Source organism: Taurulus bubalis (assembly GCF_910589615.1).
Source record: "Taurulus bubalis genome assembly, chromosome: 9".
Taxonomy (NCBI): Eukaryota; Metazoa; Chordata; class Actinopteri; order Perciformes; family Cottidae; genus Taurulus; species Taurulus bubalis.
Window position 1 is genome coordinate 25993647 of NC_136597.1, and position 19388 is coordinate 26013034.

The following is a 19388-nucleotide window of genomic DNA, read 5'->3' on the forward strand; positions in this document are numbered from 1 at the left end:
ACCAGGAGCTTCAATACATGTTGTTGTTTTTTAATGAGTCAACTTCTGTCGAGTGAGAATATAATTTAATAAAGACAACTGCATGTTGAAGAAAGAAGTGCTTTCCCTCAATCTACTCATTAGCAGCCAATCAGCTCCAATCAACGCAACCTCTGATCCTGGAGACGCCTCATTCCTGTTCAAATAAATACATGTGTGTGTGTGTGTGTGTGTGTGTGTGTGTGTGTGTGTGTGTGTGTGTGTGTGTGTGTGTGTGTGTGTGTGTGTGTGTGTGTGTGTGTGTGTGTGTGTGTAAGTTGATCCCACAGAAGAGCGGCAGCTGCTCTCGTTATGAATCTGAAGCTTTTTCAACGCCTCCATCGCAGCCATTCGTCTTGATGACGGCTCCTCTGCCGCTTACACACTGATGGCGGGAAGGGGAACGCGTTTAACGTGACACCGCGATTTGTTTTCTGTTCCGTTTTCTCTCTTTGTAACTGCAGAGAAACTGGTTTCTCTCTGTCTTGTAGCAAACCAAACGTTTGGAAATGTGGCGCGAACCGCCTTCACCTGGACGCCGTGTTGGGAGAGAGAGCGGACTTTTATTGTGAAGGTCAAATTAATTAAAAATAAAATAAGAGCTCATTTGGATCCATCTTGGACGTGGAAGCGACATCGTAACACTGATCTCAGGTCGTAGGAGAAAGCTCTCTTCATCATCATACAAGTGGTCTAAGAGTACACACACACACACACACACTCTCTCTCACACACACATATACACACACGCACGCACTCACTCACTCTCACAATCTCTCACACACACACTCACACACACACACACACTCTCTCATACTCACACACACACACACACACACGAACACACACACACGAACACACACACACGAACACACACACACACACGCACACGCACACATACACACACACGCACACACATACACGCACACACATACACGCACACACACACGCACACACACACGAACACACACACGAACACACACACACACGAACACACACAAACACACACAAGCACACACACGCACGCACACATTCTCTCTCATACTCACACACGCACTCTCTCTCACACACACACACGCACGCACTCACACGCACACACACTCTCACACACACACACACTCACACACGCACACACACTCACACACGCACACACACACACTCATGCGCACACACACACACACTCTCTCACACACACACACACACAGACACACACACACAGACTCTCACACTCAGGCGCACTCACACACACACGCACGCACACACACACACACACTCACACTCACACACACACTCACACACACACACTCACACACACACTCCAACATGCATGTAACAGCTGATGAATTTCAAACACGGCCTTTACGATCCAATTACCGTCGGCGCTCTCGGGCGCGATAACGTTTTTAATCAGCGAGAGCAGAGTCTGATTACCTCGCGGTGACCCGGCGAGGAGACCTCCGCTGTAATTACAGCGGGAGTCGATCACACGACCTCCTGTCGGCCGGCTGTTCATCCCGCCTGCCCTCCATCACTCAGGGCCATTTCATTAATCTGAGATTGTATTATTGCGTCCTACCTGACTCTCTGGAGATCTGGACGAAGGCCTCGACGCCGCTCTCGCCGTAGTTCCCCTCGGAGGCGAGCGTGGACACGTAGTTCCAGCCCATCGCCGTGACGATGTCCAGCATGGCCTGGGCCTGGTAGGAGTCCGGAGGGACGACGCGGGAGAAGAAGTCGTAGCGGGTGTTGTCGCTGAGCTCCGGGGCCGTCGAGGCGTAGCTGACCTGAGGGATCTGCAGGGGGAGACGAGGTCAACCGTTAGCTTCAGACCGTTAGCTTCAGACCGTTAGCATCAGACCGTTAGCTTCAGACCGCTAGCTTCAGACTGTTAGCATCAGACCGTTAGCTTCAGACCGTTTGCATCAGACCGTTAGCTTCAGACCGTTAGCTTCAGACTGCTAGCATCAGACCGTTAGCTTCAGACCGTTGGCATCAGACCGTTAGCTTCAGACCGTTGGCATCAGACCGTTAGTATCAAACCGTAAGCTTCATACCATTAGCATCAGACCGCTAGCTTCAGACCGTTAGCATCAGACAGTTAGCTTCAGACCGTTAGTATCAAACCGTTAGCTTCAGACCGTTGGCATCAGACCGTTGGCATCAGACCGTTAGCATCAGACCGTTAGCATCAGACGATTAGCTTCAGACCGTTAGCATCAGACTGTTAGCTCTATTTATTTATCTACCTATCTGTCTATATATTTCTGCTGTGAACGTTCCGATGACAAGTCACCATTTGGAGTATTTATGCTTCACATTACTAAATGTATGAATACATATTTCCCATCAGAGGTTTGATGAACTCGTTCAGGATGACCCCGACTATGACCGTGCCGCTCCAAACTAATGAAAAATTGGCAATATTTCCTTCATCCTTTCATTATAGTTTTGTTTAAAACGTTTTAATTTTCTTTCTTAAATTAGTAGCATGTGAACGTAGTTTGTCGGAGAGCATGAAGGCTGCACATTCATATTCTGGACTTGTACTTGTGTGGTTGTATTGTTACTTTGGGTATGAAATCTACCGTATAAATAAAGCTTGACTAGGAGGGAAGATTTTAATTGCTTTTCTGTTTTTAGTCAGATTTTAAAATGTAATTTAGAGGATCTACATTTTAAAACAATCACAATGTCTTTATTCCTCCGTCACGCCTGACGTCTGGTAGTCAAACAGATCGTTGCGCTGGATTCTTTCACCTGGACCTCCTGCAGTGCATTTGTTCGGGGTTTGAACATCGGATCCTGACCTTCCCCCAGCTGTCCGGCTCCTCGTCAGAGATCAGGGAGACGGATCAGGTCGTGGAACCTGCAGCAGGCGGGATAATGGCCCTTTAGAGGAAGATTGAAGGGCCGATTGATTTCACTTCAGGCGAGAGGCCGAGCGGACGCCTCATCAGGATTCACGAGGAGGCGGGAAGACGGACGGCCGACGGCCCGACAGCAATACAAATGTTCGGTAAGTAGGGTTAAGGTTTTACCCGTCAGACGGAACTTTATTCATCAACGCGAAGAACGCGTCTGAGCTTCGGATGCTTCACGGGTTGTTTTTTTTGGAGACCTTGAATGTTTCTGGTCTGTGTGACGGCCGCGTTACAGATTTCTTTATTTGGGGATTCGAGTCCAAATCAGAGCGATTTGTGATCGGAGCCCTGAAACCCAGACACGAGTCAGCGTTCTGTGCTTCTGCTGAGGTCTGTGAACAGGAGATGAAGACATTGTAAACGATATGCATCAGCAAATACAAACATGGGGAACTAGTTTTGTGTCTAAATGAGACGACTAAACTTCCTCGAACGTCTAAGAACAATAACCAATTAAATAAGATTATCCAAAATGTCAACTACACAGAAAGTGAACAGCTTCAGTTTAAAATGTTCTAATAAATGTCTTAATTTGTCATGTAATCCATTGGACTATCCAATTGAAATTGGAGTGTAGAGTAAAAAACATTGATCAAGCGGAAGTTAAACTAAAACACTCGCTTAACTTAATATCCATACATTCTTGCGACAAATAACCCAAGTGGACGTGAAATGTTGAAATTAAAACAAATTAATGAAATGAAGTACTAAATATTTGCTCTTTTAAACACATTTTTCATTCAATCACGACACATAAAAAGCTCACGTACATCAGCATGTGTATTGCATTTATTTTCTCTACTGAATTGTGTCACACACACACACACACACACACACACACACACACACACACACACACACACAGTAAAGGTTAAAGAAACTGCCGCTGCATGAAAATATAATGGGGCTACCATTAGCATTAATGATGCATTGGGGTTTAAAACACATCAGCTGCTCTGATGTAAAGTGTTTAATGTAAAGAGCAGGAACACTGCATCAGGACCGATGCATTGTGGGTAAGAAGATTGTAATTAATAACAACTGTGAAGGCTTTGGTCACGCGTGTGTTCCTCGTGTTGTTGAACAAATTGAAGAGAGAAATCAAACGACTTCGGTTTTTTAATTAGCTGCTGGCGTCTCTTTCCTCACAACGACCAATGAGACGCAACGCATAGGGTCTCAGTTCCACGACTCTTTTACTTTGGAGGAGATAACAAGTCAAAGCTCTTATCTGCAGTTTGGAGCCCCTTTTGAGAAAATGCACTCATTGGATTTATTTTAGGGTTTATTCCTTTATCTCGTCAAGGTTGATCTCAAGTTCGTCGAGCTGTGGGGAGGTGTGTTGAACATGAGGCGTTGATCTTGTACACGCACACAAGCAGATACAACACATTAATGTAACCTCTTTCAGGATGAGGAACGGGGAGAGTAGAGACCTGTCAATCACCTTGTAGCCCCGCCCTAAAGCGTCCCCTGCTTTATGGTCTGTTTGACTCTAAATGACCATAATTTACTAAATGAACATCATGCTGTATTGAAGAAGACTTGAAACTAGAGATTGAGACACAAGCTCATGTTTACAATGTTTACTGAGGGAATACATCAAGAGAAGTAGAGTCATTTATATAGACTTCTATACAACCGAAGGAGTCACCCCCTGGTGGTCAGTAGAGAGAATGCAGCTTTAACACATGAAGCAGAGACTTCTATACAACCAGAGGAGTCACCCCCTGATGGTCAGTAGAGAGAATGCAGCTTTAACACATGAAGCATAGACTTCTATACAACCAGAGGAGTCACCCCCTGGTGGTCAGTAGAGAGAATGCAGCTTTAACACATGAAGCATATACTTCTATACAACCAGAGGAGTTGCCCCATGGTGGTCAGGAGAGAGAATGCAGCTTCAACACATGAAGCATAGACTTCTATACAACCAGAGGAGTCACCCCCTGGTGGTCAGTAGAGAGAATGCAGCTTTAACACATGAAGCATAGACTTCTATACAACCAGAGGAGTTGCCCCCTGGTGGTCAGGAGAGAGAATGCAGCTTCAACACATGAAGCATAGACTTCTATACAACCAGAGGAGTCACCCCCTGGTGGTCAGTAGAGAGAATGCAGCTTTAACACATGAAGCATAGACTTCTATACAACCAGAGGAGTTGCCCCCTGGTGGTCAGGAGAGAGAATGCAGCTTTAACACATGAAGCATAGACTTCTATACAACCAGAGGAGTCACCCCCTGGTGGTCAGTAGAGAGAATGCAGCTTCAACACATGAAGCATAGACTTCCATACAGGCAGAGGAGTCGCAATTTGAAATTTGAGCTTCATTGTGGAAAAATGATGCGTAAAAGATGGAGGCGCCTGAAGAGTAAAAGCTCTTCTGTAAAAACAGCCGAAGTGATCCCGTAGACGGACGGCGTGCCGGCGGACGGCGTCACGATGACAGCGCTCATTACCCTCAACGCCGAACCTTTTCCTTCAGCCCGATGAGGCCCGGGATCAGACCCCCGGTCACCAGACATCTGTGCGTAGGGCACGTTTAACATCGAGAGGACCTGTTTTTCCCGCCGTCTCGGGGGTCCCGAGACAGTGATTGATGCTCGTCATTCCCCGAGGCAGCCTCAAGCTTTCTGCCCGGCTGAACGGCGGCAGAAGAAATCCATCTGAGGTGACAGCGCACGTCCGTCAACGTCGCTCCGATCGTCCGACCTAAAGTAAAGCTCAGGTTGCCGTCATGCGTCTCTTTTCCAGCTCGGCCCTGCAGGTGAAACCCTGTGAGACTCGCGCTTTCCCTCTCGGGATGAAGTGGGAACGACTCACCAAGAGAGGAATCAACTCAACTGAGCTTTTAATTACATCTCAAATTAAAGCAGAGACAACATTCACACTTTCTGGATCGCTGAATGTTTCTCTAGATGGAGACGACTCTGCATTCTGTCGTCTAAGTTCATTTATTATTATAATATTCGCCGTGTAAAACTACAGGTTTGACACATGGATCACTTAACGAGACATTGTTTGTTTATCGAGTACAGTCAAATAATCGACTCGATTCATACGTTTTCTTAAATAAAGTCGAATTTTTACTTCATTGACGAACAGCAATGTGCATTATTTCTCCATGTTTCAAGCCAATTTTGTGGAAAATTCTTGAAAATTGGTTTATGTTGAAATATTCCAAACCCACTGCCAGATGTTTTCCACTTGTTAAAAAAAAATATATATATATGTATATAGACAAATGGCGTTAAACCAATTTTGACTCAGGAATTCAAACCATCCACCCTGACCTCTGACCCCTGGCGTGGTGCATAATCCAGGAAGCCGTTACGTTTTCACCTTCAAAATCTACACTGCAAAAAAGTAAAAAATTAGCAGTACACACACACAACGGTTCCTAGAAGAGCAGCTCGGAGCATCAGCTGATCCGCATGTTAATCAGACTCATGAGGGAAGGAGACATTCAACATGCTGCTTGCATCATCTAGAGACACATCTCCCCCAAATGCAACCTGACAGATTTTGGGATCTTTCCCAGAATTCAAAATGAAGTCGACCAAAAAAGTTTGGACAAACAACACGATGTTGAATAAGATGTTGAGGATGAGGATTCACTGTCTTCCTGTTTGCTCTCCGCCCGATTAAAATGCAGAATGTTGTTTTTTCCCTTGACTCTGAAGGCTGAAATAAATACCAGAGCCAAATGCATCCTAATTTTAGCATCGTTATCCATGTGAGACCTAAAACCAGCAGACAGGCAGAAATCGATTGGACTGAAGTCCTGATGGCCCTGAGGCCGAGGACTCCGTCTCATGTGTCCGTCCTGCTGCCGCTGGCTCTGCGTCCGCCAGCTGGTCCTCATGTGGCCGGCTGGCTTTTTGGCCTCCGCAAGAAATAAATAAATAAATAAATTGGGCAGATGCCGGAACCTCATCTGGTGTCTGACAACGGGCACAGGAGCCTCGTCTCAGCTGGCCATTCGGCAGCCGGACGGCTCGCTGAGTCGGCAAACAAACCACCGAGGCGTCAAAGATTTAAAGGAATAGTTCACCCAAAAATAACAAAAAAAACAACACACGTTCTCACATCGATGCGTCGGCGACGGCAGCTCAAAGTGTGCAGCTCAAGCTTCTTTTATTGAACTCATTGCCATCGTGTCTTTTCAAAATGAAGCTCCGTCTTTACAGGAAGTGGGGTTAAGGTTGAGGAAAAGAGGGCGAGTCACGTGACTAAAGACCGACGTGACAAAGCGTCCGTGTTTCCTGCTCCGAGCGCATTTGGACACTTCAGAAATCAGAAGCGGTTTATTGTCCAAGTTTGCTTCCACGTAAAAAGGAAATTGACTCGGTGCATGACAATAAACACGTATGCAATAGTATAAAGACAAGAATAAGAATTAAAAAAACATTTAAATGATAAAAACAATATAAAAGTCAAATTTGACGCACTACTCGCCTCTCGGGACTTTCTATCGTCTTCCATCCAGAAGGCCAAAGAAATGAAAGCACCAATTCCTTCATCGGAGGATAATCTGGAAATGCTTTAGGATTTGTTCATTTATTTAACCTTTTTATCAGCTTTCGTTCGGACTCCGTCAAAGTTTTTTGACGTTTTTTGACGCTTTTCACCGATCGGCTTTTATAATTAGGGGGTGTTTGGCTTTCTTTAACGCTGTCCGTGTCTGGTTGTCTGTGTTTGTTGTAATGTATGTCGAGATGGATGCCTCGTTCTCTACTGTTTTCTACAGTTTGTTACTGCAAACCAAGTCTACACTAATAAAGTAACCAAAACCAACCAAACCAAAAGTCTGAAAACATCTTTTGAGGAGGTGTGCGATTTATATCGTCTTTGGCTGCAGTCTGTCTGTGTTTTATGTGTGAACGTCTGCTTTATCCCAGAGTCACAGGATGCTATACCATGATCTAACCCCAAGTAATTACTTTTACCTTAAACCGAACCTTCTCACGTTGAGAAGAGACTTCTGTCAAAGAGGCAAAACATGACGAGTAAGGGTGGGATTGCGTAATCTGCGACAGACCAACCACAACGCGAAGAAGACCAGACCAGAAAGAGACCAGAAGACACTCAGAACTGGCCTTATAGAGATAAAGAGGATCATTAGAGCTAAGACTGGACACAAGAAGTGGACATTGGCCGTTTTGAAGCCTCGAGTTCGATATTTGGTCGTCGCCATTTTGTTATTTTGCAAGCAGGAGTCACAGGAGGGGGTTGAGTACATGGATTTTGGCGTCCAAAAAAAGTGGCGTTAAGTCTTCTCTCTCATCGTGTTTTAATATCTAAACAACAAACTTTTGAGTCAGGGTCTTTGAAAAGTCTCCAGTTTGGAATGTCTGATTAAAGGATTAAACAGTGGATTGTTTTAATGCGTAAAGGAGAGATTGTTTCGCTCTAAAAGTCAGTTTTTTTTCTGAGTCGACGGGGAATAACCAACAGAAGCTTTCCGTCAGCTGCTGATAGCAGAGAGAAGCTCCAGCAGCCTTTTTCTGCATTGTAAGTATATTCTTTTTTAACACATTATTTATATGCGCTGTCCCACTTTAACACATCAGGGCCTCAAACACTGACTGACCCACTTGCTGCTTTGAAGCCCCGAACACAAAGTACAGCTCATTATCTGCCGCAGGTATTTGGTCCGAAACCTATCGGACAACTTCAAATGTCGACCTGATAAAACCTGAAATTACTCATCCTCAGGGGAACATGATTGTTTACCATAATTAATGGTAATCTGTCCAAAAGCTGTTGAGACATTTCACTCAAAACCGCAACAGGTCGACCTCATGGTGGCGCTAGAGGAAAAGTCAGAGGGGATTCGTCCTCTGGTGAACATGAATGCCCCAAATTCGACTGCTGGAGCTTTACGTTTTTTTGTGTTTCATTTTCAATTATCTTCATTTGAGAAACAAAAATCCTATATTTTCATCATCGTGAACCTTTTATTTGTGTAAAAAGAAATAAAATGTGGGGTGATACGGGCACTTTTAAGCTCCTTTTCTATTACTAAATTAAAAAAACACCAAACAGCACCACTGAATTAATTATGTGAGTGTTTTAAACACCTTCATGCATGTTGAGGTTCATCTGCCGAGTTTAAGTTCACATGTCACTGATTAATCAGTTGATTATTAATTATTAAATGTACGTGGACATCAAACAGCAGCAGGAACGATACAGGCGTCAACAAATTAGCATTTTTAAGCACATCGCACAGCAACTTTATTAATAATTTATAAGCAACGTCGTTTGGCTCAGGAGAGGCTGAAACTTACAATCGCATTTATTTTATTAATTTTTTTAAAGCAGAACAAACAAGGAGACTAAAGACAAAACAAAAACAAAAAATGCAAAACTGCAAAGACACAAACTAACTACAAAGAGACACAAACTAACTACAAAGAGACACAAAATAACTATAAAGAGACACAAAATAACTACAAAGAGACACAAAACCCCACAAAGAGACACAAAACTACAAAGAGACACAAACCTTCTACAAAGAGACACAAACTAACTACAAAGAGACACAAACGAACTACAAAGAGACACAAACTAACTACAAAGAGACACAAAATAACTACAAAGAAACACAAAACCCCACAAAGAGACACAAAACTACAAAGAGACACAAACCTTCTACAAAGAGACACAAACGAACTACAAAGAGACACAAACTAACTACAAAGAGACACAAAACTACAAAGAGACACAAAACAACTACAAAGAGACACAAACAAACTACAAAAAGACAAAAAAACTACAAAGAGACACAAAACAACTACAAAGAAACTCAAAACAACTACAAAGAGACACAAACAAACTACAAAGAGACTCAAAACAACTACAAAGAGACACAAACAAACTACAAAGAGACAAAAAACTACAAAGAGACAGAAACAAACTACAAAGAGACACAAACGAACTACAAAGAGACACAAACGAACTACAAAGAGACACAAACAAACTACAAAGAGACACAAACTAACTACAAAGAGACACAAAACTACAAAGAGACACAAAACAACTACAAAGAGACACAAACAAACTACAAAGAGACTCAAAACTACAAAGAGACTCAAAACAACTACAAAGAGACACAAACAAACTACAAAGAGACAAAAAACTACAAAGAGACAGAAACAAACTACAAAGAGAAACAAACGAACTACAAAGAGACACAAACGAACTACAAAGAGACACAAACAAACTACAAAGAGACACAAACTAACTACAAAGAGACACAAAACTACAAAGAGACACAAACAAAGAGCCAAACAACTACAAAGCTCCTGTGTTGGAGAGGTGTGAGTCCTCTAGTGTTGCTGTTCACAGGGCCCTACTTATCCTACATACCTTTATTTTACTCGAGTATTTCCCTTTCATGCTAATTTATACTTCGTTCTCGATGAAGCGATCTCCAGGTTTCTTTGTCAGCCCCGCCGTCAGCAGGTGTAATTGAAAACATTAGCATCTGAAAGGAGGTGAAAAACATCCTGAAAACAGTTCAACGGCTTCATCACAAATCAAATGAGATCTTTTTTCTATCAGTTCGCCAGCCGGGAATGTTTACGACGTTCTTCTCCACGGCCGCCGCTCATTAGCTCCAGCGTTAGCTTCACCCCGACGATTTTAATTTATGGCCGAGCGAAGCGGCCGCCTGCCTCGCTCTGTCTTCCTCCTCTTCCTCCTCACATCTCTCCATCCCGCTCTCTGTCGGGTCGGATCATTTCTCTCCTGTGATGATTATCTGGAGCCGCCGGGGGCCATTTAACAACTGTTCCTTCCTCTCGGGGGAATGTGAAATAAGACGTCCTCCTTGAACACTGTTGCTATTTAACTGAGCATCTTCACATGTTTAACCTCATTTACTATCAAGTTATAGCCGGATCGAATACTTCATCTCAACTAAAGAGGAACTATTTAGTATTTATATTATTGACAAGTATTTTCTTGATTTTTCAGTTTTTTCAAAGTCTGATAATATTATTGTTGTGAAGCCTCTTCTGTGGAATCAGCTTCCACTTTCAGTTCGGGGGGCAGGCACGGTCACCTCATTTAAGAGTAGACTTAAGACTTTCCTCTTTAATGGCGCTGATAGTTAGGGCTGGCTCAGGTTTTCCCTGGTCCAGCCCCTAGCTATGCTGCTATAGGCCTAGACTGCTGAGGGACATCTTAGGATACACTGAGCTCCTCCTTTCCTTCTCTTCCTCTTTCGCTCCTCCTCTCCTCCTCTCCTACTGTCCTCCTCTCCTATTCACCTCTTCTTTCTCTCTTTCTGGATAAATGATTGTCTCTTCAATGCATATTACTAACTCTACTTTCTTTTTCCATGGATTCGTGGCTGCCTGGCCATGCGGGAGGACCCTGGTCCTCCTCCTGGCCCTGCTGATGCAACCATGGCCCTGCTGATGCAACCATGGCCCTGCTGATGCAACCATGGCCCTGCTGATGCAACCGGCCTGGAGCAGGTCCTGCCAGCTGCCATGGCCCTGCTTTCTCCTCCCACTGGCCCTGGGATGCCCCTCCTCTCTACCTCCTTCTGCTTAATGGATCGTGGCTATCTGGATCATGGACCATGCATACTACTCATTATATGAATCATTTCTGTCATATTCATTGAATGTGCTGTAACTCTGTTACGTTATTAATTCTGGTCACATGACATCTATTGCTTCTGTCCATCCGGGGAGAGGGATCCTCCTCTGTTGCTCTCCCTCAGGTTTCTTCCCCTTTTTTTCCCTGTGAAAGGGTTTTTACTATCTTTATTGGGGGAGTTTTTCCTGATCCGATGTGAGGTCCCGGGACAGGGATGTCATGTGTACAGATTGTAAAGCCCTCCGAGGCAAACTTGTATTTGTGATGTTGGGCTATATAAAATAAACTGAATTGAATTGAAAGCCTGAACTACCCAAGATACTTTGTCCAGGAACCAGAAGGTGTTTATTTCCATTAGTAGCTATGCTAGACAGGTAACCAAACATACATATTTAACAATATAAAGAAATAAAACAAACAGCTAACTGAAGTGAATAAATCTCTACTCAGCGTTACGGTAACTTAACATAACCTCATGTGCACACAGCTAATCTATTCTAATATATAATGTATATATTGTATTATTAATCTGAATCTGTAAAGTAACTAAAGCTGCCAGATAAACGCAGTGGAGGAAAAAGTACAACATGTACCTGAGATGTTGTGGAGAAGTAGAAAGTTGCATGAAAATGTAAATACTCAAGTTTAGTACCTCAGAATGGCACTCGAGTAGTAGTAGTACTTGAATAAATGTACCCGTAAAAGCTGGGTTACTACCTACTACCTACTACCTTCGGTGGTTGTCCCCGCTGTAGCCAGCCAGCACTGCTGCTAGTTCCCCTCTAACTTCCGCTAGCTCTCTGCTAGCTCTCGCTAGCTCCCTGCTAGCTCTCGCTAATTCCCCAACAACCACCGAAGGTAGCGGGACCAGCCCCGGCTCAACACCCGACTCGGGCAGAGGGGACGGGGCAGTAGCAGCGGGGAGCTAGCAGCAGCGCTAGCAGAGAGCTAGCGGAAGTTAGAGGGGAACTAGCAGCAGCGCTAGTTGGCTACAGCGGTGACACCCACCGAAGGTAGTAGCGGCTTGTAACCCGGCTTTTACGGTACTATTTACTGGTTTTAGTCACAAAGTAAAAAAAGAAACGTCAAATCTAAGAGATCCAGTAAAAAATAAGGCTTAAAGAATTTAAAGGCACAAGTATCAGCACCATCATCATCATCATCATCATCATCATCATCATCATCATCATCATCATCATCCTCCCTTCTTCCTCCTCATTAAGAGCTGAGTGAGGTTCGGTGTTGAGGTAAAACTCTTTCTGCAGCTAATTACTGACCATTCTTCACACAACAAAAGGTCGTGAGCAGAGTTCTCATCCGGCACGCTGCAGGTTGTTATAGGTTCCTACAGACGGGGGAGGATAATTAGCACCTTTTAGAGAGAAACGAGGACGTGAGGAGCGTTTAGCATGTTAAAGGAAAGAGGAGCGGCAGGAAGAGTCGTTGTGTTGTCGTGCTTCTAAACGCCACCAGATCAACAACACGCCGCCGGCTCACAGGACACTTCCTGTCCCGGGGACATTGCTTTGGGTTTTCTCAAAGCTGCAGGGTTCTCCATCCTCCATCTTCTTGTGATTGTCAGGGACGGGGGGTTGATGGCCGAACAGCAACAGTGAAGCTGCAGGGAACCCTGCTGCTTGGAAGCCGGAGGGAAACAAGTCCATAACGTTTATCGCCGCTCTGCAGCGCCGAGGAGACTTCCAGCGTCTGAGAGACGCAACAGACGTCACCAAAAAACTGTCTTCTGAGAACTAAAGCTGCCAGAGTAAAAAAGTAAGTACGAGTAAAAAGTACAATATGTACCTCTGAGATGGAGTACAGTAAAAAGTACAACATGTACCTCTGAGATTTAGTACAGTAAAAAGTACAACATGTACCTCTAAGATTTAGTACAGTAAAATGTACAACATGTACCTCTAAGATTTAGTACAGTAAAATGTACAACATGTACCTCTGAGATGGAGTACAGTAAAAAGTACAATATTTAGGTCGTGGAGTGATGAGTGGAGGAAAAGTAGAAAGTAGAATAAAAAGGAAATACTCAAGTACCTTAAATGTGTATCAGGTGTAACACATGTACTTTACTTTCCACCACACTGTTGACTTTCTATATCTCATCTCCATCTGTCCTGAAACTTAACCAAGAACCACAAAAACTCTCATTGCATAAAAAACTATCCGTAAATACACATAAATGTTATTTTCTGGGAGACGGAGTTGGTGTTTTGTCCGTTTATCAGCTGTTGTTTTTCCGTCTCTAAAACCTGAAACTTTAGAAAAAACGTCTCCGACTCTCGCGGTGAAATGAGCTCCAGTTCCTGAAGACATTGTTCTTCCTGCTGCAGCTCGTGTGTCACAGAGTGTTTCCTGTGCTTTCATCCCAGAGAACAAACTGAGATGCCACTGAAATGCCACCGCTCTCCACATCCGGCTCTTGACTTAGCGCGACGAGGGTGGAAAGCGGTCGACCACTTTCCACCCTCGTCTCTCTCCCCTCGTCTCTCGCCCTCTTCTCTCGTCCTCGTCTCTCGTCCTCTTCTCTCGTCCTCGTCTCTCGTCCTCGTCTCTCGCCCTCGTCTCTCGCCCTCTTCTCTCGTCCTCGTCTCTCGCCCTCTTCTCTCGCCCTCGTCTCTCGTCCTCGTCTCTCGCCCTCTTCTCTCGCCCTCTTCTCTCGTCCTCGTCTCTCGCCCTCTTCTCTCGCCCTCTTCTCTCGTCCTCGTTTCTCGCCCCTCGTCTCTCGTCCTCGTCTCTCGCCCCTCGTCTCTCGCCCCTCGTTTCTCGCCCCTCGTTTCTCGCCCCTCGTCTCTCGCCCCTCGTCTCTCGCCCCTCGTCTCTCGTCCTCGTCTCTCGCCCCTCGTCTCTCGCCCTCGTCTCTCGCCCCTCGTCTCTCGCCCCTCGTTTCTCTCCCTCGTCTCTCGCCCCTCATCTCTCGCCCCTCGTCTCTCGCCCTCGTCTCTCGCCCCTCGTCTCTCGCCCCTCGTCTCTCGCCCCTCGTCTCACGCCCTCGTCTCTCGCCCCTCGTCTCTCGCCCCTCGTCTCTCGCACCTCGTCTCTCGCACCTCGTCTCTCGCCCCTCGTCTCTCGCCCCTCGTCTCTCGCACCTCGTCTCTCGCCCTCGTCTCTCGCCCCTCGTCTCTCGCCCCTCGTCTCTCGCCCCTCGTCTCTCGCCCCTCGTCTCTCGCCCCTCGTCTCTCGCCCTCGTCACTCGCAAGACATGATGCAAATATTTTTTGTCCACCACAAACAAACGTCTAGAAATCTGCTTCCATCTGTGCACAGAGAGAAGAGGAGAGGACCCAGGACGGAGCCTTGAGGAACCCCAGTAGTGAGAGGACACGGTTCAGACACAGATCAAACCAAACTAACCGTGAAGAAGACAAGACGCCATGAACCCTCCGCCGCTTTCTGTGAACTCACGCCTCATGGTCACGCACGCCTTGATGGCCTTTGTACTCGCCCACGTTTGAGGAGAGGAGTCGAGTATTAATAAACGATAAAGAAACCCCGGTTGAATATCCTGGAAACTGTTTGATTTGGATGCAAAATATTTACTCAAATGTAGATTTTTTAAATAAAAAAGGGATATTTGTGACGTCTGAAAAGCGACGACGCGCTCGTACACTATGACGGAATTTTACGGTAACTTTGTGGCAATTTTGCTGCGAGTACAAACCGCACTTTATCCTCAAGAAGAAGTACGATAAAAGACAAAAAAATTGGATACATCGGGTTCATAAGTGGCCAGTCGTGTGTGTGTGTGTGTGTGTGTGTGTGTGTGTGTGTGTGTGTGTGTGTGTGTGTGTGTGTGTGTGTGTGTGTATGTGTTATATTTAGAATCATTCCAGATGAACTGGAGGGAAACGGGTGGAAGTGTCCTTCATGTAGAAAAGCAACGCATTATTTAAAGGTTTTCGTTTCTAAAAACGTGAAAAATTAATTCTTAATATAAAATTAGAATCACATAATATAATATGTACATATGTCTTTACAACCAGGTTGTTTCTGTTTTGTCACCCTCAGCTATTACTTTACTAGAGGAAGGATGGAGGAGATGGGGAGGAAGGAAAGGAGGAGATATAGAGGAAGGAAAGGAGGAGATAGAGAGGAAGGAAAGGAGGAGGTAGAGAGGAAGGAAAGGAGGAGGTGGAGTGACAGTGACAGTGTGGTGACAGGCAGCAGGTTTACAGCTGATCTGCAGTCAGGCGGGAGGATCGCCCCAGGAGGAGGAGGCGGGGTTAGTGGACCAATCAGCAGCAGGGAGCTGTCAGGACCAATGAGCATCAGCGGCGAGGGAGCGCTGCAGAGGATGATGATGATGATGAAGATGATGATGATGATGATGGAGCAGAGAGCGGATCTGACCCGGGATCAGCAGTGAGCCTCGTCACTGAGACGTCTCTCATCTGAAGCTCAGCTTCCGGTTCAAAGTCGACTCGAGTCGTTAAATGTCAAAACCAAAATTAGAGAAGCAGAGAATGATTATTTTAATTTCAGACATTCTGAAGATTATACAGCCGGAAGACACACTTTTATATTTCTCTCTTTCATTTTTAGGTGCCAATAAAAGAACATTTCATCCGTTTTAAGTTTGAATATTAAAATGATTCACTATTTCAAGTTTGGGCCAACTGAGGGTGAACATCCAAAAGATTCAACTTTAACTGCAGAGACTGAGGGTGAAATATAAAATGCTGTTACTTATGAGGTCTGATGCGTACAAAACTACAGAACCTTCAAATCCACAATAACCTCTGCAAGGTCAAGCAAAAGGTCAGAGGAGATCTTAAAGAAAATAAAAATGGAACCTTTGAATCGTGAAAAAGATCCGAGGAAAGAAATGAAGAACAGAAATTATAGCTGAAATTGAAAGTAGATTTATTAGATTCAAGAAAAAAAAGCCTGGAAATACCAATTTGAAAAGTGTTAGACAAACTAAATAAAATCCAAGATGAACAATTAGAAATAACCCTGAATGAGAATAAAATATTAAAAGTGTCAGATCAAGATGACCTTTAGGTCACGTGAGACTTTTCAGGCTTGTTCTTCAGTTTTTATCATTTTGATCTGAGCTGAACTCGAGGTGACGGCTGAGCGGCGGCTCGGTGTCGCCGGGACGCCTGTCAGCGAGCATCACGTCCCACACACACACACACACACACACACACACACACACACACACACACACACACACACACACAGCTTAACTTAACCCCAAAATGTCACGCCGGCGCGAGGAGACGTGAAGAGACGATCTGAGGGAGCCGGGTGACGATGATCTGGAGGAACAACGTGGAGGAAGACGTGCTGCGACACAGAGGACCCCAGGGAAGAAGAAGGAAGAAGAAGGAGGAGGGGAAGAAGAACGAGGAGGAGGAGGAAGAAGAAGAAGAGAAGAAGAGAATGATGAAGGAGGAAGAAGGAGGAGGGGAAGAAGAAGAATCAGGAGAAGAAGGAGGAGGAAGAGGAAGGGGAAGGATGAGAAGAAGAAAGAAGAGGAGAAGAAGAACGAGGAGGAGGAAGAGGAGGAGAAGAAGAAGAAGATGAACAAGGAGGAAGAAGAAGAACGAGGAGGAGGAAGAGGAGGAGGAGAAGAAGATGAACGAGGAGGAAGAAGGAGGAGGAGGGGAAGAAGAAGAAAGAAGAGGAGGAGGAAGAGGAGAAGAACAAGAAAAAGAAGAACAAGGAGGAGGAGAAGAAGAAGATGAACGGGGAAGAGAAGGAGTAGGGGAAGAAGAAGAAACCGGAGGAAGGGGAAGAAGAAGAAGAAGAAGAAGAAGAAGAAGAAGAAGAAGAAGAAGAAGAAGAAGAAGAAGAAAGAAGAGGAGGAGGGGAAGAAACCAGAGGAAGGAGGAGAAGAAGGAGGAGGGGAAGAAGAAGAAGGCGAAAGAGGAGGAGGAGGAAAGGAAGAAGGAAAAGGAGAAGAAGGAGGAGGAAAAGAAGGTTTCTTCACTAATGAGTGAGCCTCCCAAGACGACAGCTCCTCTTCCTCCTCTTCTTCCTCTTCCTCCTTCTCCTCCCGACTCATTCAAGCAGAAAAGCGTTCCCATCTTTATCCTGATAAATGTATATCAGGTTTAAGCGATGGTAAAACCTTCTGCTGAGCGAGGCCCCGCCCCTAAACAAGCCGCTGAGCGAGGCCACACCCCTAAACAAACCGCTGAGCAAGGCCCCGCCCCTAAACAAGCCGCTGAGCGAGGCCACGCCCCTAAACAAGCCGCTGGGCGAGGCCCCGCCCCTAAACAAGCTGCTGAGCGAGGCCACGCCCCAAACAAGCCGCTGAGCGAGGCCACACCCCTAAACAAGCTGCTGAGCGAGGCCACGCCCCTAAACAAGCCACTGAGCGAGGCCACACCCCTAAACAAACCGCTGAGCAAGGCCCCGCCCCTAAACAAGCCGCGGAGCGAGGCCCCGCCCCCAGACGGCCGTGGGAGGACTCAATGCTTCCTCTCCTCTGTCCTTTGTCCTCAGACTGAACTTCCTCATCAATATTTCTGTTTTCCTTTTCTAGTTATGTTCAGAAACATCCGCCGCAGGTTAAACACACGAGTCATATTCAAATATTCAGCGTGACTCAGCGTGATCCTGTTGTTGTTGTTTTTGTTGTTGTTGTTGTGAATATTTCACATCCGGACCAACCAAAGAAGTCAACATCCTCAGAGCTACGCTGCTAGCGAGGCTAAATATAAACAAACAACAATCACAGTTTGTGAAGTGAAAGTTTAATGTCCTGCCTTTATAAAGTTCATATTTATCAACCTCATCATTTATTGTATTAATGCATCAACTCCCCAGAAAAAATACTCCACATCATCATCATCGACAGCGTTACTCTCAGCTTCTCAAAAATGGGCCACAACAGACGACCCAAAAGGAAAAAAGAGAAAGTCCAGAAGATGTTGAGCGTTGTTCTCCTTGAAGAATATGAAAATCACAATAATCACAACAACGTGAACTCAACTCATCCATAACAAACATGCAGGAGGAGCTGCGGCCAGAAGTGACCGACCAGCAGCCGGGCCGCGTGTGAACCTGCACCCTTCCGGCTGAAAGCAGGTCAAAAGGTCAACGTCTCAACCGGCGGCTGCTGTGAGTCACAGCGGAGGGTTTACTCCCCCTTTCAACTCGTCACGAACCATCAATCCACCAATCAGGAGCGCCGGCTGCTGGTGAGGGAGCGAGACGCCGTTTGAAACCCGGCTGCTGCTTTTGCCTAATTAGTTGAATCAAAACAGTTACAGTCCGTCTGCCGTCCTTTTAAGATAAGATAAGACTTTCTGACTCATCCTTTCATCCGTCCTATGCAGCAGTTTCAATGCAACGTGGGAAACGTACAAATATTAAATAGAAAAAGTCTCAGATCAAGAGCTGATTGTTGATATTTGACACCTGGATCACATCCTCACTCCTAACACAACGTTGTCTTCTCTTAACCACGACTCGCTCTGTCTGACCAACAGTCCCAAAGGCAAAGATATTAGATTCCCCTCTCACAAGACAAAGAAAAGCCGATAATCGTCACAATTATTAAGTTTAAAACAAGTCTCAAGTCATTTTAACACGTTTAGAACAAGTCTCAAGTCATTTTAACAAGTTTAAAGCAAGTATCAAGTCATTTAAAAAAGTTTAAAATAAGTCTCAAGTCCTTTTAACACGTTTAGAACAAGTCTCAAGTCTTTTTAACAAGTTCAAAACAAGTCTCAAGTCATTTTAACACGTTTAGAACAAGTCTCAAGTCAGTTAAACAAGTTTAAAGCAAGTATCAAGTCATTTAAAAAAGTTTAAAATAAGTCTCAAGTCCTTTTAACACGTTTAGAACAAGTCTCAAGTCATTT

The 19388-nt window shown here is 45.1% G+C and overlaps 1 protein-coding gene across 1 annotated transcript in view; it reads right to left on the reverse strand.

Moving 5' to 3' along the window:
• The window catches only part of LOC306741407 (metabotropic glutamate receptor 8-like), a gene marked incomplete at its 5' end in the record, with an annotated part of 98350 nt that overhangs the window by 69732 nt on the left and 9230 nt on the right, over window positions 1-19388 (reverse strand). Inside the window, 1 exon segment of the mRNA XM_079223688.1 lies at window positions 1595-1811. Within this exon segment, the coding sequence (XP_079079814.1) occupies window positions 1595-1811 (217 nt within the window).